Below are 24,228 nucleotides of genomic sequence, written 5' to 3'. Positions count from 1 at the left end.
TGGTAATGAATAAATTAATCCTTTGATCAAATGTGGATAAATCTCAAGCATCAGGAGGGGCAAAATTGGGGAGGAGGACAGCTGGAGCAAGGAGGTAAAGAAGCCAGGCCTGTTTTACAACAAATATTAAATTACTCCATTAACAAAAAACAGATGAAGGAGGAAGAGGATTTATGATTTAGGTTGGGGGATGGGGTCATCTACTCGGACTTGAGAATGGAGCCCTCCAGGACTACACTGCCTTCAAGCCACGATGCAGTTCTTGTCTCTGGCCTGGCGAGGCATCCCTGGGCGTGAGTTCCCGGAGAGCTGTGGAGATGGGGATTTAGGGGTTCCAGTTGCATTGTCCTGAGCAGGCCGGGGCCTGCACAGATGCGGGGGCAGCGGGATGCGTTCCCCTAGGAAGAAGCCATCCTCCTCTGAGGACTCAGAACTGGGGCTAGAAGGTGAGCTGGAACAAGATCCTGAGTCCGATCTTGATCCCAAGTCACATTGGTGGTGGCGATATCTGCCAGATTGGCGGCGGTGATAGTGGTGGTTGTGGTGGTGGTGGCGTCGGCGACGGGTGGGGGCCCTGGGTGGGGGACTGCGTGGCCTGCGACGCTGGGCTGGGGGCGCACTCAGGGTCCGCCGCGGGCCTCCCTCGGACACCAGAGGGTCACGGAAGCTGACACGAGGGGTGCTCTGGCGACCAAAGGCACCATCTTCCGGGCTCGGGTCTGTCTGTCTGGGGGGTCCTGGGGGTGGCTCGGGAGGACTGCGGAGCCCCAGCTCTGGCATGGAGTGGCGGTGGGGGGCCCCTCTCAGAAAGCGGGCTGGCTCCTCGGGGCCTGTAACTGAAAAGAGAGATGGAGCAACTCCCTGTTATCTCCCCCCGCCCCCAATCACCCAGGGGAGGCCTGTGGAAAGGCTTTCTCTGCTTTCCCCCATCGGGACTGGGAAAGTGGGGACAGGGGTCGGAGGGGGGCAGCGAGGTGGGGAATTTGGGCAATATGAGGCCTAGGGCAGGCTCTGGGTGGAGGGAATGGGAGCTAGGCTTCTGATAGAAGGGGCGTGGCATGGGCTAAAGCAGACCAAATTTGCCTTAGGATAGGGGCGGGGCCTGGGCGTGGAGGGTGGAGGGTCGAGGGTTTGGAGGGAAGGAGGAACAACTCGGGCTCAAGCAGGAACAAGTTGAGGCTAGGGGACTGGCCTTGTAACTGAGCGGGGAGGAACCAGGGTTCACGGGGGGGTGTAGTTTGGGCTGGAGACGAGACCTAGTTTGGGGATGGAACAAGGGTTGAGATGGGGGCGGGGCCGGGGATGCCCCAGGTGAAAGGCCTGGGTGAATCGAGCTCAGGGGGCCAGGGTTGAGGCGGAGGGACGAGTAGAGGCTGGGCGTGGCTCTAGAGGCTGGGCGTGGCTCGAGGGTTAGCTCACCAGGCTCCAGCTCCGTGCTGGTGCCTTTGGTGGAGGTCTCGGACGCCTCCTCCGCAGCAGAGAAAGAGGCCGTGGATGCTGCAAGAGGCGCGGGGACTGTGCCCGCGCTCCAGCTACGGCGGCCGGACCCAGAAGCCGTGGGCTCCGACCCCAGGCTGCAGGCTCTCGAGCAGAAGATTAGGCCGCGGCGTGGCAGGAAGGGGCGGCCCAGCAGGGCTCGCCCGCAGCGACTACAGCAGAAGCAGCGGTCTGAGGCGTGCCAGTGCTGGCCCTCATAAGCCATCTGCCCCTGGTCCAGGCCTGCAGAGACCGAAGAATGGGGAAGCTGAGGCAGGGTCGTCAGGCATATCCCCACCCGTTCTGAATGGGCCCTTCTTGGGAAGAGGCAGGGAATCTGAGGCAGGGTGTCCCAAGACTCCCTCCTTCCCCCAACTCTTCAGAATGGGGCTCTTCTCTGGAGAAAGCAGGAAACCCGAGCTTTGGGCTTTGCCCTGAGTTTCCTCATCCCTTCTTTTCTGGAAACTGTTTCCTCCTTCCCTTTCTTTCCTAGGGTGCTCCCTCCCAGAGTTGGGGCTTGGCATTGGACTCTAAGATGTGGGTCAGGCTTCAACTTTAAGAAGTGGCTTCTGGTGCATGCAGTGCAGAAGGCAGACCTGATGAAAAGACCAGGGTGGTGGGAACAGGGCTTAGAAGAAGGTAGGGCGGGGCCTTGGTGGGAAAGGAGTGGGTCTTAGACGGTAGGGTGTGGTTTAGAAGGTAGGAGGAATCTTGACAGAATAGGGCACAGTTTGGGGGAGTTGGGCTTTGGCTGAGGGACTAAGGGGGGGGAGGGGCTGGGAATTAGAGGGAACTCTGGAAGTGGGCCTAGATGTGTCGTGGTGCCTAGTGTTGTGCAGGTGGGGTTTAGAAAGTACGGCATAACGGGGGATACCGGTGAGAGATTTGCATTGAAGGGTATAGGGCTTTGGTCCTGGCACTAGACTGAAAGCATGGAATATTAACGGAGGATCCTGCTGGGGTGGTGCTATGGCCCAGCTGTCCATCTGTCCCCTTGTTCAATGTCACGTTCACCCACCGATGTGCTCCCCACAGCCATCACAGTACTCCGCGTGGCGGGCCTCATAGCAGGCACAGCAGTGGGGGCGGCTCTGACGCATGACATAGCGCTGCCCTCCTAGCGATGCTTCACATTCAAAGCAGCAGAAGTGACCCATGTGCCAGTGCCGGCCCTCAGCCTCGGTGCATTCAGGGGAGAAGATGATCTGGGGGGGGGGGACACAGGCCACCTTGGCCATCAGAGGGGCCTGCCCGTGGCCCTGCCCACCCTCCACTCCCACCCCTGGGTAGAGAGGCACGAACCTCATCACAGGCTTGGCAGCGCGGGCGCAGGCGTTCAGCATGGTGGCGACCACAGTAGACTTTGCCAGCATGATAGAAGTAGATGAGGTCCACCAGCAGCTCCCGGCACGTGGAGCACACAAAACACTGTGGGTGCCAGCAGGCACCCAGGCCTGCCCTGCTGGCAAACACTGCGATGTCCCCACCTCCAATCTGCTTCCCACACTGCCAAATGACAGATAGACACTGCCACCAAGATGGTCAGATGGATGGGGTCAGCCAAGTCATGCAGGTCGCACTTGGGCCATCCCCATGGCAGACCTCTGTGACTGGTTCCACCAGTGGGGTAACTTTGAGACAGGTCCTGCCTACAGGGGAGGGTACCTTAGAGACTGACCCTACTCCTGGGGGAAACCATAGAGACAGGCCCTTCTAATCATGGGTGGCCTTAAAGGCAAATCTTGGCTTTAGGGAGCTGGGGAAATCAAAGAGGCCTGGCCCAGTGGGGGAAACTTAGTGACAAACCTCACCTTAGATCCTAACAGTAGGATTTAGGGTCAGGTTCTACCTACCAGGAGGGGCCTTGAAGATAAATTTGACCCACCACTAGGCCCTACAGACAGGTCCTGCTACTGGGGGTCAGTTCTTAAGGACATGTTGCAACCACAAGAGGACCAGAGAGTCAGCCCACACCTCACATCCACTGAGTGGAGGGAACTAATAGAGAAGGTCCACTAGAGCCTCCCGAGAGACAGACCACACTCAACAGTGAGATGGGAGGAATAGGCTCTGTCCACCAGGGGGTCCTACAGACAGACCTTGCTGGCCAGGGAGGTGGTAAGGGATGGTCCATGCCTAACAGTGGGATAGGAGGAAAAGACCCCATCCACCAGAGAGGACATTAGAGACAGACCACTAGGGCTTAAGTGGCAGGCCTCATCTTACCAGGGCCTGGAACAAAGGCACTACTCACTCACCCAGGCCCTCCCTTGCTCACCTCCTCACAGATGGCTCCAGTGATGGTCACGGGGAAGATGCGCACAGTGCCGCGCCCCAGATTCTCTCGTTTCCGCTGCTGGCTGAAGGCTCTGAGTTCTTTCTTCTCTTCCTCTTCCAGTGCTGTGCAGTACTGTGCCTGGGGTAGGAAGGTCTTCCAGGCACCTTCCATGATGCCTGCCCCTCCCCACCTTCCAGAATTCATCTCAGCTCAGAGTTCACTTCAAGGTCTTTCTATGGATGTTACTTCCTGCCTGAAATTCCCACCCCTTACCTCTTCTCCCGAGGCTCAGCTGTGGTTTTGCCAAGGAATGTCCTGATTGTCCCTGTCTGTCCAGACCTTTCACCTCAGATCAGCTTACCTTTCCTCCTCTGACCCTGTCCATTTCTTTTTTTAAAAATGTTTTATTTATTTATTTTGAGAGAGACAGAGACAGTGTGAGCAGGGAAGGGATAGAGAGACAGGGAGAGAGGGAGAGAGAGAGAGAGAGAATCCCAGGCAGGCTCCGCAGTGTCAGCGCAGAGCCCAACACGGGGATGGAACTCACAAAATTGTGAGATCATGACCTGAGTCAAAGTTCGATGCTTAACCGGCTGAGCCACCCAGGTGCCCCTGGCCCTGTCCATTTCTTTCTAGCTGCTTAGCATTTGCTCAGGCTGTGCCCCCCCCCACCCCGACCTGGCATGCCCTTCCTGTCTTTTCTCTCCTCACCTCACTGTCGTGTGGGGGCAGCTGGTGCAGCAGCTGCTTGATCCTGTATTTCTCCCCGGGACTGTTGACATAGGGGACCTTGTCCTCTGGGAGGCAGCTGAAAAACTGGTATACCTGGGAGGACATGGGGAATGGGAGACAATGATTGAGACTAGGGGTGAGTTGTGATACAGTGAGATGGTGGGACCCTACTTCTCTGAGAAAATTAAAGTCATCACAAGGGAATGTCTAGTGACACTCTCCATCTCCCCTTCCTACAGTCTGGATCATTTCTATCACCCCCCAAATACACTGTAAGTTCTTTCAGGTCTTGACCCCACTTTCCTTTCCACCATTCTCTTTCCTTTTATAGCAGTTGGGTGCATTCACTGTGTCCACTTCCTCTCCTCCCATTGTCTCCAGACCCGACCTCAGTCAGGCTTCCCCACCCCTTCCATCCCTGCCCCTCTTCCAAAGCTGTTCCTGTCATGGTCATTGACAAGGTGCACACCATTAAAATCATTGTTCACGTCTCAGGCCCTATAACAACTGGACTCATCAGTAGCACTGGACACAGTTGATCACTTCCTTATCCCGGAAACACTTTGTTCCCTTGGCTTCTAGAATACCACACTGTCTTGGGTTTCCTCTACCTTATTGGCTGATCCTTCTCTGTCTCCCTTTTGGTTCCTCCTCAAATAGCTGAGCCCCAAATGTGGGAGGGTTCTCAGGCTCATCCTTGGGTTTCTTGACTCTCTCTACATTCAGTCCCTTGGGAATCATGTCCAACCTCATGGCTATGAATACCACATCATGGCTAATGCCTCACAAATGCATACCTCCAGCCCTGTGACTTCTCCCCTGAGATCCCAGCAACATGGCCACTCAAACCTTTAACAGGCATCTCAAACTCCAGATGGCCAAACCCAAATTTATGTTCTTACTCCTCAACTTGCTCCGGCCTTGGCCGGTCCCACATCAGTTAATCCATCCATCCTTGAGGTCATTTTTGACTCCTCTCTCTCACATATTCACAAGCAAATCCTCTTAGCTCTGCTTGTGAAACATCTGCAATCTGATCACCACTTGCTACTTATACTGCCAATATTGTCATCAGTCACAGGACTACTCCAGTAGCCTCTCCCTCACTGCCTCCGCCCCCCCCCCAACCGCTTCCAGCCTTACTCTTTGTTCTACACACAGCAGTCAGAGGGATCCTGCTAATCCTAAAACAAACCACATCCCTTTCTGCTCACAACACTTTCGTGGCTTCCCCCTCATTCAGAGTAGAGGTCAAAGTCTCCATGACCCCCCTCCACCTCTTGGACTTCACCTCCCCCCACTTTCCTAGTCACTCACTGTTCTAGCTACACTGGTCTCCTCACTGTTCCTCACACGTGCCAAGAATGCTGCTGCCTCAGGGCCTTTGCATCAACTCTTCCTTTTGCCTGGATAGCTCTACCCTTGGGTATCTGCATGGCTTACTTCTTTACCTCCTTCAGGAAGCCCAAACATCATATTCTCACAGAGGTTGACTTGGGCACCCTATTTACAGTTCTAACTTTCTCTCTACTCCTTCCCTGCTTTTTTATTCCATAGTCCTTACACCATCTGACATATTTTTACAGGTTTGTTTATATTGGCTGTTGTTCACTTTAGGAATCTAACTTCCATGTGGGCGGATGTATTTTTTTGTGTTTTGTTCACTGCTGTGTCCTCAGTGCCTAGAACAGTGTCTGGGATGCAGTAGGTGTTCAATAACTATTTGTTGAATGAATTAACTAATGGTGATGTGGTGAATGAAGTGCTGGGATAAGACCTGAGTTAAGAGATGGAATAGGAGTGGGGTGAACATGCTCTAATTAACCCACTCAATGACCACTCAGGGTTCCCTGAGAATTGTGGGGGGCTGACCACTGTAAGATTACATAAGGGTCAGAAGGATACATGCAATTTGACCACACACCCTAGTGTGGTCCCACAAATAGGTTTCTACCTGAGTGTGTATATGTGTGTGCCTGCATGTGTGTGCATCCACTGGAGAACAGGAGCAGGTGGCAGCCTCTGGTCACCTGCTCTGGCTTGAGACCAGGGGGCACCCAGGCATACTCCTCCGAGGCACAGCCAGAGTCATCATCGGAGATGGAGTGGTGCTGGAAGTCTGAGATTAGCCGACACATGATGCGTTCCAGGTCCACAGGCACCATGTGCACAGCATGCTCTTCCCTCGGGCATTTGCAGTGCTGACAGATCTTTCTGAGGGAGAGGGAAGGGGGTCAATTACTAAGGCATAGTAGCTCACTTGGACCCTTTGGCAGCCCCAAGGAAGTACAAATAAGGGGCAGGGACATACAGATTATCGTCATGCAAGGACTCTAAGCCAGGACAGGGCTCTGGGCCCAGGGGTGGGACTGCTGTGGGTGAGAGAGGAGCAGAGGGAGTGGCTGTGAACTGCAGGTGGGGCTGTGGCCCCTGACTATCATCTCTGGGACTCGGTCAGACTGTCCTGGCAGTGGGCCTGAATAAAGGTGGGGCTCTGAGTCTGAGATTGGAGTTACATATTCAGAGGTTTCTTTCCAGGACTGGCTTTGGATATTGTGGGGGAACTTTTCCTAGAGGCAGGCTCTAGCTTGTGCTGGGTCTGAACTTGTGGGCGGGTGGGGGCTCTGAGCCTGTGGGTAGGGCCTGAGTGTGCCGGCTGTGGGTTCTGTGGGATTTCACGAGACGTTTGGGGTACAGGGCTCCAGGGGGAGGATAGGACACTGGGTCTGGGAGAAGAGTTCTGAGTCTGAGAGGGGCTGGATGTCAGTGGATGGTGCTCAGCCCCTGGGACTGAGGACTTCCCTAGGGATGGACTGGCAACCAGGCGAGAACACTTCTGGGGGGCGGGGCTATGTAGTGGGTGGAGTTTTCCTGGGAACTGGACAATTGGGAATGAGTCAGGGGGCGGGGCCCTGAGTCTGAGCGTTAGGCTATTGCCCCAACTGAGAGGCTTCCATGGACTAAGCTCAAGCCTACGGGTGTGGCCTGAGCTTCTGGGGGTTCCCCTGAGGACGGGGCCCTGACAAAGACAAGGCCCTCAGATGGTCACCTACCTCCAGCCGTGCAGCAGGAAGCCGGGGCACTGTTCCCTGCAGGAGTTGCAGGGCTGGCCACGGTCTGGGTCCTCCGCCTCTGGAGGCTGAAGTGGGTGAGGGCAGACGCAGTACCAGACGAGGTGCGGGGGCGGGGAGAGAGAAGTCAACGCCCACCTCTCCACTCCCAGGCCCGCGACCGCACGCCAGGGCCTGTCCCACCAGGGCAGCGCTGGGCAGGCTGGGACAGCGCCGGGAGTGCAGGAGCGGAGGACACAACTGAGGTAGAGGCGGGGAAGTTGAGGCCACCTTCCTATATACCCCTTTTCAGGGAATTCCCTTCCCCCTCACCCAGCCTTGGACACCTCCCACCAGCCTCTGACTCCTCCAGGCCTCAAACACCTCCCCCAGAACTCAGAACACTCTCCACACCAGAGCACCGAGACTCTAATCCGGGTGTCCCTCCCAGGCCTCATCTTGGCCCCTTCTCCATCCAGGAGGCCAGCAGCACTCCAATTCCACAGGGTAGGAGTCCGAGGCCCCATCCTCACTTGGGATCCCCACATGAACCCTGTCCCTCTTTTCCAAAGCCCTTCCCCCAAACCCTGGCTTCCCCCCTTTCATTCCTAAGGAACTGGATCAGGATCTCAGGAAGCCCATGATCCATTCAATAATCCCCACCCCAAGAAGCCTTGGCCTTTGGTCCTTTGGACCACCAAACCCAGACCCCACTTAAAGACCCCCTCCAAAGGAAGAGCAGCCCCACTGTCTAGGAAGTCAAAAAGCTCCTGGCTCAGGTAGAAGCCTGGAAGCCCTCTAACTCCAAATCCCAATCCCTGGACCCTTAGTATTTAGGCACCTCAGGAGTGTAGGGCCTCACCCCTAAGATCACTTTCTGCCAAGGTACAAGATTCCCTCAGATGCTCAGGAGGTCCTTACTCAATTCAGGACTCCATGACCCAGTCTTTTGGCCCTCAGAATCCCCTCCCAGAATTCACACGAGAGGACCACCAGGTCCTGGGGTGCTGATGGAAGTGTGCAGAGAGGCGATTAGGGAGCAGCTGCCACCAGATCTCCACATTCCTTCATCCACACGTTTCCAGCAGCCCCAGCCCCTCTGTTCTGGGAATCTGGAGATGGGGATTCCCAAACCCTCAGTGGCGCGCCTCCTCGCTATCCCTATCCTCTGCCCCCCTCCTGGGCCTCAGTTTACCCCTGACTCCCACCGCTGCCCGGAGTATCGCTCACCGCGCGCCCGGAGCGGCGCCTCCGGGACCCACGCGCGAACATGGCGCGCCCGGGCAGGGTCAAGCCGGGCAGGGTCAGGCCGATGGAATCCTCACGGGCCGTCAGGCCACCGCGCGTCCGGCCTGGGAGATCTGTTCCGTATATCTGACACCGGCATGGGAGGAGCGCGCCAAGCACCGCCCGCTCCTGGGCCTGCACTCATTCCCGGGCCAAGGCGCCCCCTGCCTAGAGGTGAGGGGCACGCAGCCCAGGAGCGCCGTACAGGAGAGCTCCCCAGCTTTCCTGCCCCGAGCCAGAACCAGGCCTCAGAAGGCACGCCTCCCAGAACCTCAGGGTAACACATGGCCTCTCAAGGAATATCTTAGGGCCTAAAGAGGCGGGGGGGGGGGGGGGGGGGGGGGGGGAGATGCGGGGCAGGGGAACTTAGAAGTGGCCACCTGGCTGCAAGGAGTGGTGCGCTAGGGTACTTGTACTGGCGTTTCATGTCCATTTATCTTGGATGTTATTGGGAGGAGGGGTTAAAGCCACCTCTTGGCCCCCTCCCCACTGGTGATCTTCCGAGGGTCTCTTTCTCCCCAGTGAATGCTGCAAGTGTGATCACCAAGCCCATCGCAGTCCCAGCTGGTGCTCCCTCACCACCATCAGAGAACTAACTTTTATTCACCCCCATAGCCCCCACACCAAAACTCTATCAGAGCCAGGACCATTTGATATTTATGGGGAGAAGGTTAAAGACACAGGCCAGGTTGGGAGGCCCTACTCCCTGCTCCCTCCCCTTCCTTACAGGCCCAGCTGTCTTGTCCCCTAAATCCTGAGAAATAGATACTACAGCCTTCCCTCCCTGGCTCCCATTTTTCTCTCTCCAGCTAGATATCCCTTTCCCTGAGTTCAGTCCATAGCTGGGAGTCTCTCCTTCACATGTCAGGCTTCACGGCCCCTCAGGGCTGGGAGGAGGGGGTCCCTGACCCAGCAGTCAGGACTCGGGTGCCAGGCAGGGGTTTCTAATTAGGCATGGTGGCAGTGGCAGCTGGGCCTTTTATTATGGGCACAGGGGACCTCATCCATACCCAGCTCCAATATGCACATCCCAGTCACTTCCCGCCCCTCCCTGCCCCATGGAGTAGCCAGGGAATGAGTGAATGAATGAACTAATGAGTCACCCCAGTGCCCTGCCTCCTGGCCTTGCAGCCCATTGGGTCTCCCAGTTCTCCAGCTGGGGCAGAGGAAGAAAATGTCAAGAAAGCAGAGTCTGAAGAATATGAGGTGGGCTAGGTAGAGAGAAGTCTCCCTATTAAGTGTAGGGGTTCTATTCAGACCATTTGGGGTTTGAAGACAGGGTTCCACGGAGTCTTGGAAGGAGAGTGGCTAGTGGACCAGAATTAGAACTGAACCATAGAGCATTCAGCCGGTTGCCAGTAGTGGGATACTGGGCAGGACTACTCAGAGTGTGACTTAAAGTGATCAACAGGAGAGGCTTCACAGAGGATATGGCTTGGCATAACACTGCTAGAGGGACCTAAAATGATGGGGTGACTTGAATGGCAGGTCCAGCAGGTCAGGGGTGGAGCTTCCTCTTTCTACCTCTCCCCCATCTGTCCTTCTTCTCATCCCCCACCACTGCCCCCCCACCAAAAAGACACACTGAGAAATCAGAGCCGGGTGGACTAGGTGGTTGAGGAGTTTATTTAGGGGAGGAGAATTAATCCTATTTGTTCTTCCTTAGGGAGGTCTTCAAACAATACTGAAGGGCAAGGAAAAGGGTGGGTGTCTGGAGGAGAGGGGGAGGGACCACAGCCAGACAAAGTGGCAACACACAATCACAGGCACTACCGACGTCACAGACACAGCAGTGGGTGCAGGATAGGGACTCCAGACCGGGTCTCCAACCACCCCAGGATGGGTGGGGGTATGGAAGGAGGGAGGAGGCAAGGAAAGGGGAAGAAGGGTGGGCTGGCCCCACAGACCTATTGGCTCTGTCCTCTGATTACCTAGCTGTCTCATCATGGGGGTGGGCAAGGGTGTGGAGGATGCTTCTCTCTGGGTCCCACCCCTTACCCTCCCAGCTATACCTCTTAGCTCCTCCCAGGCCAGTTCAGTCCCCAGCTTTGGCCAGGGATATTCCTGACCCCCCCCCCCCCCACTGCCAAACTTGCCCACTCTAAAACATATTTTTTTCACTGCTCCATTAGGGTGGGCTGCCCCTTCTGAAACCACCATGAACACCCACTCTAAGCCCTGCCCTGCCTAGAACCCAGACCATGACCTCACCTCAAGCTTAGCCCATTCCTGAATCCCACTTCTTCCCTTGCACAAGATCTATCCTCTTTAGAATCAAACTCATTCTCCTGAATGTTCCTAGTTACACCCCTTCCATAGACGAGTCCCAACACAAGACCTGCCCACTTTGGAGCCTTCCCCCACCCCTCTAGAACCATGCCCTCAATGATCTTCCAAACACAGTCTCCAGGTTCCAAGTCACACCCCTTACACAAAATCCTGTCCTACTCCAAATCCTGCCCACTCTTGGGGCCCAACCCCTGCCTCACTCAAGGCTCCACCCATTCTAGAACCATGCCCTCAGCCTCCTTTCAAGACCCACTCCAGAATGCCCTAGGGCATCCCTTTTCTGACTCCAGATCCAGTATGGCTGACTAGTCCTCTCCACCCCAGAGCTCCTCTCCAAGTCCACCTTGCATCTCAAGTCCACCAGTCTACCTTTATCCCATCTCAGGGTTTAATTTCCCCTAATGGCCCCTGTCCAGGCATTGCTGGAGGAATCCAGACCAAGTTGGGAGAAGGGAAGGGAGAGAGGGGAGAGAATCTGAAGTCACACCCACCCTCCCCACATAGCTGAGATCTGTTTTTTCCCTGTCCCCCTTTCAGAGTCCCCCAACCTCAGGGAACAGGGCCAGAGAACAGAGAGGGGCCAAGGGATGCAAGAGAAGCAGTGGGGGTAGGAGAGGGGCCCACTCAAGGTCAGGCCCCTAATGCATGAGGGGTGTGGAGTGGGGGCAAGGCTCAGACAGATAAATAGATATTTATATATAATATATATATATATAAACAGCAAAGAGAGTTAGAGTCTCCTGGCTTGAGGGGCGGAGACCTGGGGTGTAGGGGTGGGAAGGGGGGCAGGGCTTCTGAGCTCTTGCCCACCCATGGGGTCCTCCCGGGCTGCACTGACCTGTGGAGACAAAAGACAGAATGGAGAGGGGGTCCAGACTTAGGTTGTACCCTTAGGGAGGGGGACTGGGCTTCTATGCCTCCACCTTGGCTTTACTCTCTGTCTGCCATGCCTTTTCTTCCTTCTTCCTTCACTCATAGTCCCCTAGCTGCTCCTATTGGGAAGATATACCTTGCGCCCACTAGGTTAAGTATCAAAGACATTATGGTCACCCCTCCCCCAACCCCCAAAAGTCCATTTACAGGTAATGTTCTAGCCATTGGTGATCAACTGTATTGGGCAAAACAAAAATCCTTATCTTTGTGGTGCTTGCATTGTGGCAGAGGAGACAGACTTCAAACAATAACGAAAATATATAAGTGAGTTGTAGGATGACATAAGGAGATAATAAAGGAAATGGAAAAACAAAAAGTAGACCAGGGTGAGGGGGATTAGGAGTACCAACAGGGGAAGAAATGTTGCTGTAATAAGTAGGGTAGTCAGAGAAGACTTCATTTAAGAAGTGATATTGGAATAAAGAATTAAGGAGGTGAAGGAATTTGCCATGCAGATAACTGGAATGAAGAGCGTTTCAGGCAGGAGGAACACCCAGTGCAAAGGCCCTGGAGTGGAACCATGTCTAGTGTGTTTGAGGAATAGCAAGGAGGTCCGTGGGGCTTGAGTGGTATGAGCATGGGAGGAGGTGATGTCAGAGAGGTAGGTAATGGGGTCATATAGGGCCTTGTGGACTAGGTTGGGAGGACATTAGTTTTGACTCTGGATGAGGTGTAAGTCATGGGAAGATTTTGAGCAGAGAAGCATAAAATGAGAGTAAAATATCTCATGTCGTTTCTATTATTTCCTCAATAAATGTTTCTTAACATTAGTAGGGCTCTGATATATGTACAGCATAAATAAGTCATGGTGACATCCCTTAGTTTAGTGGAAGAGATAGTCAATAAACATATTAACTAATAATCATGGACTGTGATAAAGAAAAGCACGGGATACTAAAACAGAGATAAGAAAGGGGACTTGGGGCGCCTGGGTGGCTCAGTTGGTTAAGTGTCCGGCTTCGGCTCAAGTCATGATCTCCCGGTTTGTGAGTTTGAGCCCCTCATTGGGCTCTGTGCTGACAGCTCAGAGCCTGGAGCCTGCTTTGGATTCTGTGTCTCATTCTCTCTCTGCCCCTCCCCTACTTGTGCTCTGTCTCTCTCTGTCTCTCAAAAATAAATGTAAAAAAACTTAGAAAGGGGACTAGTAAGCTGCTGGCCAGGTAAGGTTATCAGGGTATGTGGGTGCAAAACTCCAGGGGGAGAGCAAGTACCAAGGTCCTGAAGTTGGATTGTGCCTGGAACAGAGTTGGGGGTGGGGAGTGGTAGGAAGCAGGAGGTCAGAGAAGTGATGGGTAAGGCTTTGTGTAGACCCTGGTGAGGGCATTGGCTTTTAATGAGATGGGAGCCCAGGCAGAGCTCTGAGCACAGGAGGGCAGTGTCCTGATTTAGGATTTAACAGGATCCCTCCCTAATGCTGTGAGTAGAACAGAATGGGAATGCAGGTGGAAAGCTATGAAGATGTCCAGGCTCGGAGAGGACAGTGAGAAGTGGAAGATTATGGATATATTTTGAAGGTAGAGGCAACAGGGTTTTTTGATGAATTAGATGTGAGGTACCTAATAAACTCTTCCCTATACTTTCCATACTGGCCAAGTGCAAGAAGCTACCTCCACCCACGTGTTGCCATCCCCCTGCCTCTTCTCCCCATTTCCTTCCCTCCTACGTGAGGAAATCACACTTCCCTTTTTAGGCCCAGCAAAAAGGCCCGCAAGCTTTCGCATTGCCTCCGCCGTCCCCTTTTCCTTCTGTGAAATTCCACAGCACCTCCCTCACCACTAGGGTTGGGGAGAAGTGGCAGATCTATCACTTCCTCTGGGATTGGTGGGCTTGTCTGACCTTCATGACCCAAGCCTGTTTACCGTCACCATCTACCTGCCTTATCCTAACATATTGGCTTATCAATCAGTTCTAAGGCCCACCTCCTCTTCCCACCGTAGCTCCTACACTATGCAAATCTCCCTGCCATTCCCTTCAGAGAGGCACTTCTACTTCTCTCCCATTGGTTCTTCATTCTGCCCATCTTCAAGCACCACTCTCTTGCTCTTCATTTATTGGCTAGTTTTTCGTCCTTAGCATGTAGCTCCGCCTCTCTGTTGGCTCCTCCAACTCCCCTGAATCTACGAATCACTTATTCTTGGCTCTTACTGGTTTACTGACCCGCCCGTCTCCTTTCCTATACCCTCCTTGGCCGCACCGCCCGCCAGTCACTCACCAGACTACATCTGATTGGAGAAGGAGGTGGGCGCACCCTGAGGGCCATAGCCTTGCTGCCCGTAGTCTCCCTGTGGGTAGCCGCCGCCACCGCCGCCGGCGGGCTGCCCGTAGTCGGGCTGGTAGCCACCCTGGGGTCCGTAGGAGTCCTGGGGCCCGTACCCGCCGGGGCCCTGCCCGTAGCCCGCCTCGCCATAGGCGTCCCCGGGCGCTGGCTGCTTCTCGGGGGCGCCAGGGGGTGCGCGCATGAATGGGGCGGCCCAGCCTGTCTCCTTGAACACGAACCACAGGTTGCCGACCCAGAGCACCAGATTCAGGAAGCCGAATACCTGCGGGGAGACAAAGCCCTGCTGTCGTACCGCGCGTCCCTTGACTTGGCCCTGGGGAACATCGAGACTGCGCGTGTTGGGCCTCCCGAAGGGTGGTGGTTTCTAAAACTCGGACCCTGTAGAGTCCTGGGGCATGAACGTAATTGTGGAGAAAAGTCATCTGGGGTGCGGGGGCATGAGACGTGTTAGAATTCAGATTCTCGGGGATGTTGATGTCACTGTTACATATATATATTTATACATGTATAAAATATGGTAAACAATATAAATTTGTAATATAGTAAAATGCTAAGTATAAATTTTTATTAAATATGTAGGTATACCACTAATAGATGCATATACACACATAGGTATGTATATGCAAATATATGTACATACACATACAACATATATAAATATGTACTTTTATATTAAAACACATATATAGAACTTAAATATATGTAATATAATTCAATTTGGGGGCAGGAAGTAATATCTCCTCCTTATAGTTGAAACTGGGGCCCAGCTCTAGAGGCTAAGATGCTCAAGGTCTCACACCCAGCAAGCAACAGAAAAAAGTTGGAATCTTAGCATCTGTAACACTTGTACACAACTTACCACGTGCCAGGCCCTTTTCTAAACACTTTGTTATTAGTTCACTAAATACTCAACTTTGGAGCAGGACCTCGTACTAGTTTTCAATTACATGCTCAGACTGAGGCTGAGGTGCTGAGTAACTAGTTTTGAGCTCACAGGTGGCAGAGCTGGGATTGAAACTCAGACAGTTTGACTCCGGCCAGTAGGGGGCGTCCAAGTGGGAAACATTTCAAGTTACTCTCATTCTGCATACTGTATAAGGACACTGAGGTCCCAAGGCCGTCTTGAGTCGTCAGAGATTCTACATGACTAGGCTGGGCCTGGGATCCAGATCTCCCTAACCTAATCGGTCAGAAGGTCTTATATTCCCCTCTTGGGGATTATTTGGGGTATTGCAGTGGTTAAAATTTCTATCTCATCCTTTAAGGCACTGTTGTTGGCATGCTTCCTCCAGGGAGCCCTCTTGGATCTCCTCTGAACTCTCCTCTCATACTCTCTCTCCACCACTCCCCATGCCAGACAGTGGGTTTCCCAGCCTCCTTCCCCAGCTGGCCCACCATCCCAGTAACCTTCCCAGGGCTTACCACTGAAGTGTTGAGGCCAGAGGTCACAGGGTCCCTCAGCTCCTTGCATGTATTCCCTGTCTGATGGCAGACAGACATCCCCTTGATAATGTTCTCTGGGTCAGTGGCCATCTTCACATCTGACAGCCCCTTGGCCCATGCTGATGAGCTAACCAGCCACATGAAGGCGAACACTGCCGTGGCCAGAAAGTCCTAGGACAGAGGAGAGGCAGACAACGCTGTGAGTGGGCCGCTTCATGTCATGCTGTGGGGCCTCCTCAGATCACAGGCTTTCTTGGGGAGGGGGAGGTCCTGCAGAAAAGCCCTGTCTCTCCTCTACCTTTTGAGCTCTGAAGCCACCAATACTCACTTGAAGGTGAGCGTTCCTAGCTTGGGCTTGTGTGTGTGTGTGTGTGTGTGTGTGTGTGTGTGTGTGTGTGTGACACAGAGGATGTGGGAGTGTAATTGTGATGTGTGGGTGTGGGCATAGGGGGATTTTGTGGGATGGTTTCCGAATCTGTGGAAAGTAGTGTGTCTTCATGCTTTTGTCTGAATGTGGGAATCTGTGTCACTTTGTGTCTGGGATGAGGGTGTATGAGTACAGCTGTGTAGGAATCAGTGTGTCTGGTGGCACAGTGACAGGCATGACTGTCACAGTGAACCTCTGTGCACCTTTCTTTGATCTAGACTGTGTGGTTGTGTGTGAGGTGGCGGGTTTCCAGGTGTAGGCCTGTCTGGGATTCTGTGTGGGCTATGAGTGTGTCCCTGTCATTCTATGATTTGGTTTCTTTTATGCTCACAGCCTCAGCAGCAGTAACATCTGTGGCTGTTATGGTGACTGCTTGCATGTGGGACTGTCTGGGTTCGGTGTGGCCTGTGAACATGGTGGTGTCCCTGAGCCTTCATGTCCCCCTGGCCCCTGCATTTGAGTGGCGGTGGGGGCTCACCATCATGGGTCCTTTGTTATTCTCTCGGTACTTGTTCTGCAGGAAGATGTAGGTGGCCAGAGCCCCCATGGAGTAGAGGAAGGCAAACACGGCCACTGTGACAAAGAATTCGGCTGATGAGGAGTAGTCTCCCACCAGGAAGACTTTGTCAGTGTCCCCTCGGCAGGTGGGTGCATCAAAGTACACTTGGTGCAGCCTGTGGAGAGAGATGGCAGGTGTGGCCCAGACCCTAAGAACACTCTCATTCCCCCTACCCAGCCATGGGTTCCCCAGATTCTGACAAGGTCCCAGGAAGAAAGAGGAAGTAACCAGTCACAGAGCACTTACTGTATTCCAGTCACAGTTTACTGATTACTCACAGCATCCTGGTGAAATGGGTCTTACTCATCCCCTCCTCCAACCCAGGCACTTTGACCTCTTAATTACTTGTAAAACATACCAGGCACCCTTCCACCCCAGGATCTTTGCACTAGAATGTCCTTCTCCTAGATATCTTCATGTATTACTCCCTTCATGTCCTTCAGGTTTTGCTCAACTGTCACCTCAGTGAGGCCTTCCCTGCTCTCACTATTAAAATGAAATGGAGCCATTCCCTCCCAGCACTCCTTAGCCCCCTTCCTAGCTCCATTTTTCTCCATAGTAGGTGCTCAGTAAATGTGTATCAAATGAAATGTACAGAGGCTCAGAGAAGCGCATTAACTTGCCTAAAGTCACACAGCTGGAGAGAGAATGGTGCAGTTGGGATCTGAACCCTGTGTTTTTCCCTACATCGTGTTGACTCTTCTCCCTACCTCACTTCAGGTCCCCAAGAGAAGAGGAACATGCATAGCAGAGGAAAGCTCAGAGACTACAAAGCAGGAGACAGACAGAAAGACAGGAGGGTGGAAGAGATCCTGGAACAAACAGAGTGTATGTATGTGAGGTGGGGAGAGGCAGATTGGGAAGGTATCCTGGGACCTTTCCTGCAGTGTAATGGAGGAGGGGTCATAGGGAGAAAACGTGTTTAGGGAGAAGGTCTGAGGTATGGTTCCAGATCCTTGGTCTCAGACTGGGGGGCAGGATCCTGAGACTGAGCAAATGGTGCTAGGCTCCTTGTGTAGCAAAGGTTCTGAGGGAAGGGGCTTGCACTTATTGATCACCTACAAGGCACTTTAGATAATTGACTCATTTAATGACCCTCCCCGCCCTCAATTCTCTAAAGCAGGCATTATTATACCCATTTTATAGATGAACAGAGGCTTAGCAAGGTTATGTTAAGTTGCCCAAGGTTGTATAATTGCTAAGTGACAGAGCTAAGAGTTGAATCTGGGTTGAGTTTCTGGGTTCCTAGTAGGCTGGGTTGGTAGAGGGGGGTGTCCTGAGGGGTTCTTGGGGGATTATAAGGGAAGTGGGGGTCGGTTAGGGGGACCAGGGCAAAGACTTTTTTTTCCAGGAGACTTATGGGTAAAAGGCATATCTTCAGGACTGGAGGTCCTAGGTGTGGGAGCAATCGGGGGGATCCACCGGTTTTTGTGGCCTTCTCGATTCCCAAAGGGCCTGCCCCCAGCAGTATCCCACGCTGCCAACTCCTCTTTCCCCAAACTCTCTTGCCTGGCTTCTGTGAACCAGTGGATTCCTGTTGCTCCCCTTTGCCCCTCAGGCTGCATCTCCCTGGTGCCTCTTTTTCTTTCAACCATTCCTCACAGCCTGTGCTGGGTTTTCCTCTCTCCACTCTTCCCTCTCACCCTGCATGATCCCCTGAGCCTACATTTATCCTTAGTGCTCAAAAAATGCCCAATTTCCAACTCAATCCCTGACCTCTTTCCTGAGTTCCTTAAATGTATTTATTTTCTTTATTTTAACAAACACTCATGGAGCAGGACGCCTGGGTGACTCAGTCAGTTGAGCGTCTGACTCTTGGTTTCTGTTCAGGTCATGATCCCAGAGTTGTAGGATCCAGCTCCGTATTGCGCACTGTGCTTAGCATGGAGCCTGCTTAAGATTCTCTCTCCCTCCCTCTCTCTCTCTCTCTGTGCATATCCCCTGCTCACGCACACACACTCTCTCTCTCTCAAATAAAAATATAAAAATAAAAAACACTCATGGAGCACTTATTGTATTCCCAGTACTGTGCTAAGCACCTTCCAAGTATTAACTTACTTAATATTCATCATAACTTTGTAAGGTGGGTATTATTATCTGCTTTTGGAGACAAGGAAATTGAGACCCAAAGCAGTTATGTGATTTGTCTAAGTAGTAGAGGAGCCTCAAAAGTCTCTATTAAAGTTGTCTGTGGGTCTCTGTCTTCCCACCCACCCAGGAGGTAAGCAGCATCGTGAGGGCAGTGACCTTGCCTGCTTATGCTTGCCCTCATGTACCTAGCACCTGGTGCACACAACTCAGTAAATATCAGAATTGCTTAACTGGATTTAGTCATTTCCTATAGCTAATTAGCACCCACTCATCATTCTCTGTTATAAAACCCAGCACAAGGATTCCCCTCTTTGAATTTCTCCCAATCTGCAATCATCCCTTTCTAGCAATTTATTTGTTATAATTTGGCTCCATAAGGGTAGGGAACTAGGTCTGTTTTTTCCCGTTAGGTCCCCAGCACTTTGAGCAGAAACTGGCATACAATAGGTTCTCAAAAATGTGTATTGAAAAAACGAATGGGAATTAAATAAGATTGGCTGACATTAATTGAGCACTTACTGCATTAAGGCCATATATATATATATATATATATATATATATATATATATATATGGGATCTTGTTTATTACCGGTCTCCTGGCCCTCCCTATTCACTAGAACATAGCCAGAGGGCAACAGTCTAGGCCTGTCTGGCTCACCACACATCTAGATGTCCAGAGCAGTGCCAGGCACAAGGTAGGTGCTCAGTGCATGCACAGTGACCTTAGCCAGTGTGGTACCCTGAGGTGGGGGCTGAACAGGAGCCACTGGGGAGGTGGCATTGGCCAGTCCCACCCCACCTCCACCCTCTCTCTCGGGATTCCGGGGTGGGGTAGGGTGGGGGCGCACCTGAAGGGGTATTCGAAGTCAACCTCGATGCTGAGATCACTCTCGGACTTGTTGGCACACTCTACGCTCAGCCGGAGCTTCCCGGTGTAACTGCCGCATGTGGCAAAGGCGAAGATGGCAAAGACCTTGGGCAGCAGGGATGGAGATGGCCATGGTTATCCTGTGTACACGTGGGATAGGGATGCCCTCCTCTGGACAGATCAGGGCCCAGCACAAGCAGCACCAGATGGACCAGTCCCCACCCCCACCCCCACCCCCTAATCAGGGCTCATCGGCTCCAAGGACAAGCTGATTACAGGGGTGTGGCCATCTCTTCCGTCTTTTTCTCAATGTCTCTCTCAGTCTCTACCTCTCCGTGCCCTGACCCCCCCTTCTGTTTCAGTCTATTTCTGTGTCTCTCTGTGTATTTCTGCCTGTCTCTGTTGTTCTCTATGTCTCTAGTTCTCTTGGTATCTGTCTGTTTCTCTTTCTCAGATGTCTCTGTATCTCTGTTTCTCTCTCTGCCTCTGACTCTCTAGCATCAATGTGTGTCTTTTTATGTCTCTTTTTTCTCTATCTCTGTGTAAATGTATGTCTCTCTCTATGTGTCTTTCTGTCCTTGGTCTGTTTGTCTCTATCTTCCTGTTCCGTCTCTGACTTGGTCTCTGTATCATGCTCTCTCTGTCTCCCTTGTGGTATCTCTCTCTTTTCAGTTCCTCCTTTTCTCTTTCCTCTGAGTATCTCTTTTTCTCTGTTTCTATCTCTCCCCCATTCCATTTTTCTGCCACTTTCCCTGTGTCTATTTCTCTTTGCATCTCTGTCTCCCTTTTCTTTTTCTCTTTCTGTTTGTCTCCACTTTCTCTCATCTCTGTATCTTTTTTTTTCTTTGTATTTCCACCTCTGTCTCCATCATTTCCTGCCTCTCATTCTCTTTCACTGTCCCTGGATTTCTCTGGCTTGCATCTTTTCCGCAGCAACCAGCTTCAGGCTCCACCTCCCCTGCCCCTCTCTCACCTCAGGGGAGGAGGTAGGACGTCACATTCTTCCACTTTACAATGGGGGTACCCTTGGTCTTACATGACGTCACATCACAGCCCATTGATTCTCTAGCCCCAACCCCTTGGGACTTCACCCTGGAGCCCAATTCTTTCATCCTCTTCCACCCCCTACCTACTCATCCATTCTGTGCTCACCACCCCTACTCCACCCTTGCTCTTCCAGACCCCACCACCTCCTTCTTTCTCCTCATGGCCCAATCCACACTCACCCATTGCAGCACCTTCACGAAGCCAAGGGGCTCCTTGACCACCCGGAACTGACCCCCGGCCACCAGCTGAGGAGAGAAACGGTGGGGAGGGGGTGGGGTTGTTGGGCATGGAGAGGGAGGTGAGGGGCAAGGCCACCAGGCAATGACCCTTGGGGATAGGGCATGTGACCTCCAGGAGGGAGTGATGTTCGGAGAGGGAGTGAGAAGGAGAAAGTGACACTTAAGGGAAGGTTTGAGCACAGGGTCTCTGAGAGAAGACCCCTGGGGTTCAGGACTGGTGGAGGGGGGGGTTAGGGGAGATAGGTAGGTTGCAGAGGGTTGTCAGGGTGAGAAAGATGGGGATGGGGTCAGGACTAACTGGGGAAGGGGAAAAGGTCTGAAACGGTAAAGGTGAGTCAGATGACGAAGAGGATCAGGTGGAGAGAGTGAGGAAGGAGTTGGGGTTCATTATGGTGGGGGATGGGGTCTTGGATGGTGAAGGTGAGTCATAACAGGGAGGGAATCAGGTTGGCTAGGGTGGGGGAGGGGTCTGCAGTGGTAAAGGTGAGTCAGATGGTGGTTGGGGGGTCTGAAGTGATGAGGATGGGGAGGGGTTGGTACTGGTTAGAGAGGGGGTGAGGTTCTGAGGTGGTGAAGAAGAGTGAGATGGCAGAGAGGGTCCGGGCTGATTAAGGTGGGGGAGGGCTGGGACATGGCTTCACTGGATATGTGCTAGGGGAGGGGAGAGTAGGAGGTTTGGAGAGGCAAAATTGGATCGTCCCCCTTGGTCTGTTCTGGGGGAAAGGGTGGTCATTCACTGGGATACCTTCTCTGGGAGGGGCAGGTGTCAGCTCCCCCCCCAACCCCCGCCCCAACGCCTTCTGTCGCTCTATTTCCTAGCTCATCTACAGCAACCCCCATCTTCTTCCACTCCTCCTCCCCTCGCCCCCCTCCGCCCCTACCCTAGCCCCAAGACCCCTCTTCCTCTCCTCTCCTCACGGTTGCCAGTAAGGAACCCAGCTTCTGGCGGACCCCGCTGCGGCAGAGAGGACGGCCCTCGCTGCGGCAAAGGGCTCACTCCTTCTTTTCTCCACCTCCCCTTTCCTCCCTCGCCTGCCGCAGACCCCAGCCCCAGCTCCGGGACCGGGTGTCTGCTGCCAGGACCCTGGCCACCACCTCTCAGAGTCGCCTGATCCGCTGCATCCGGACGGGGAAGCCGGACAGCGGCGGGCTCTGTCCTCGGTGCTGGAACGCGTACCTGATTCACCACGTCCATGTCTGCCAGCAGCAGCATCAGCAATGCGGGGGGCGGGAGGCGCCTGCTAACAAGGGCGGGCGCGGGGCGCGGCGGGGGCGGCGCGCGATCGTCGGAACAGCCTAGGCGGCTGCGGCTCCGCCCCTCGCGCCCCCGCCCCACTCGTCGCGCGCGCCTGCATACAGCCGGCCGAACCTCAATCTCGCCAGGCGCCATTCCAGTCCTAAGGCTGGGGCCGCGAGAGCGCTCCGGGAAGATCGGTGTCTCTGAAAACACAGCCCAAGGTCTGGGGCGAGGAGGACCGGTCGGTCCTACTGTATGACGTTTTTGCCAGGCCTTTTACTGAGTTTGTTGAATGTGTTCACTCATTTAATCATTATAGCAGCCCTATGTGGTAGGAACTATTAGCCCCATTTTTACGGATGAGGAAAATGAGTCCCCAGAGAGGTGAAGCTATTTGCACAAGGTCGCCCAGCTAGTAATTGGCAGTGCCCAAAGTCCCTGCGATTTAAACATAGTGCAAGGTCTTAAAAACCCCTCCCTCCCCCTCCAACCATCTCCCCTATTAATCTCTTTCCTTTTAGTCATATTTTTGTCTGCTCCTACTCTACCTTTTGTATCCTGTTTATTCCTCAGCCCTCTTAATTGGACTATCCCTCTTTCATGCTACTAAAACTAGGCCTACAAGGTCAATGGCGATTGCCATGTTGCAAAATCCAGTGGATAAAATACAACTGCAATTTAAGATGTTCAACCTCATTTATACTTAAAGAAATGCCTACAAAAACTACTAAGATACTGTTTTTTTGTCTTTGAGTGTGGTGAATATAAAAAAAAAAGTTTGCTGAAGCTCAATATTGGCAGGTTGGCCAGAAACAGGCATTCCCATAAATTGCCAGTGGAAGTTAAGTTGGTATAACCTCTAGAGTGGGCAATTTGGCAAAATCTAACAAACTAACAAATCCATATACTGTTTGGCTCAGTATTTCTACTTCTAGGAATTTAGCTTACAGGTAGATTCATACATGTGCTAAAAGGTGTATGTACAAGATGATTCACTGCAGCACTTTATAATATGAAAGAATGGACACTCCCTAAGTGCTCAATACTGGTGACCTGTTTAAGTAAACTCTGATACAACCACAAAATGGAGTACTATGCAGCTGCCATTAATAATAATATGGAGATATGGAATGATCACCAAGATAGTTAAAGAAGAAATGTAAGATGCCAAACTGTGTGGGAATAGTGTAGACAGAAAAGGAAAGAATTATATCATAATTATATAGAGAATAGCTAACATCTTAAATTGTGGCTATTCTATGTCAAGCACTGTTGGGATAGCTTCAATATATCACTCATTCAAATACTTACAGCAACCCTATAAGGCAGGTACTAGTATCATCCTCATTTTACATCTTTATAGCTGAATAAACTAAGGTGTAGAGAAGTGAAGGAATTTTCCTAAACTCACACAACTGGTAAGTAATGGAATCAGGATCTGAACCGGGAAGCCTGGCTCTAGCACCTGTTATTCTTAACCACTGTGCTAAGTTAACAGTAAAGCATCCTATACCTGTATAAAACATCTGATAACACAGGTTGCCTCTAGAGGGAAGGGAAATTTTCCACTTTGTACCCCTTTGTGCCTTTTGAATTTTTAAAAAATGTTTATTTTTGAGAGAGAGAGTGAGCCGGGGAGGGGCAGAGAGGTTGGGAGATAGGATCCGAACTGGGCTCTGAGCTGACAGTAGAGAGCCCCACTTGGGGCACAAACTCAAGAACCTTGAGATCATGACCTGAGCCAAGATAGGACGTTTAATCGACTGAGCCACCCAGGCGCCCCTGTGCCTTTTGAATTTCGAACCATCTGAATGTGTACCTATCTTTTAAACATCCTCCTCTCACAGTCAAATTCACACAAATATGTAATAGATATTTCCCATTTAGTGCCTTTTTTGGGGGAAAGAGCATGGGTTTTGGCATTTAATCGCTTCAATTTGAAGACCACTTTTAATATTTATTCCTGTATGACTTCAGACATGTGAAATAGTTT

The 24,228-nt window shown here is 52.4% G+C and overlaps 2 protein-coding genes across 3 annotated transcripts; both read right to left on the bottom strand.

Annotated features, from left to right (window-relative positions):
• Positions 1–3: 3 nt before the first annotated feature.
• Positions 4–8,915, bottom strand: PRICKLE3 (prickle planar cell polarity protein 3). Of its 2 annotated transcripts, none has more exons than XM_053891630.1 (9): positions 8,767–8,915; positions 7,540–7,625; positions 6,517–6,700; positions 4,466–4,579; positions 3,755–3,892; positions 2,779–3,003; positions 2,495–2,681; positions 1,420–1,719; positions 4–836 (listed from the first exon to the last, which is right to left on the bottom strand). In XM_053891630.1, the coding sequence occupies exons 1-9, from the start codon at positions 8,806–8,808 to the stop codon at positions 244–246; spliced, it is 1,869 nt and encodes a 622-aa protein (XP_053747605.1). In that variant the 5' UTR covers positions 8,809–8,915; the 3' UTR covers positions 4–243. The 2 variants fall into 2 exon arrangements, with proteins under 2 accessions (XP_053747605.1, XP_053747606.1); XM_053891631.1 differs by having other exon boundaries at positions 2,779–2,982.
• A 1,516-nt stretch (positions 8,916–10,431) lies between these two features.
• SYP (synaptophysin) lies at positions 10,432–22,241 on the bottom strand. Its single transcript, XM_019417475.2, has 7 exons — positions 22,176–22,241; positions 20,939–21,004; positions 19,693–19,817; positions 16,672–16,867; positions 15,746–15,937; positions 14,258–14,585; positions 10,432–11,950 (listed from the first exon to the last, which is right to left on the bottom strand). The coding sequence occupies exons 1-6, from the start codon at positions 22,209–22,211 to the stop codon at positions 14,262–14,264; spliced, it is 939 nt and encodes a 312-aa protein (XP_019273020.1). The 5' UTR covers positions 22,212–22,241; the 3' UTR covers positions 10,432–11,950; positions 14,258–14,261.
• Positions 22,242–24,228: the final 1,987 nt, after the last annotated feature.

Source organism: Panthera pardus, unplaced genomic scaffold, assembly GCF_024362965.1.
Source record: "Panthera pardus isolate Hobbes unplaced genomic scaffold, ASM2436296v1 HiC_scaffold_27, whole genome shotgun sequence".
NCBI classification, from domain to species: Eukaryota; Metazoa; Chordata; class Mammalia; order Carnivora; family Felidae; genus Panthera; species Panthera pardus.
Note: the sequence above shows the minus strand (reverse complement) of the source record. Positions and strands in the feature narration are given on the sequence as shown.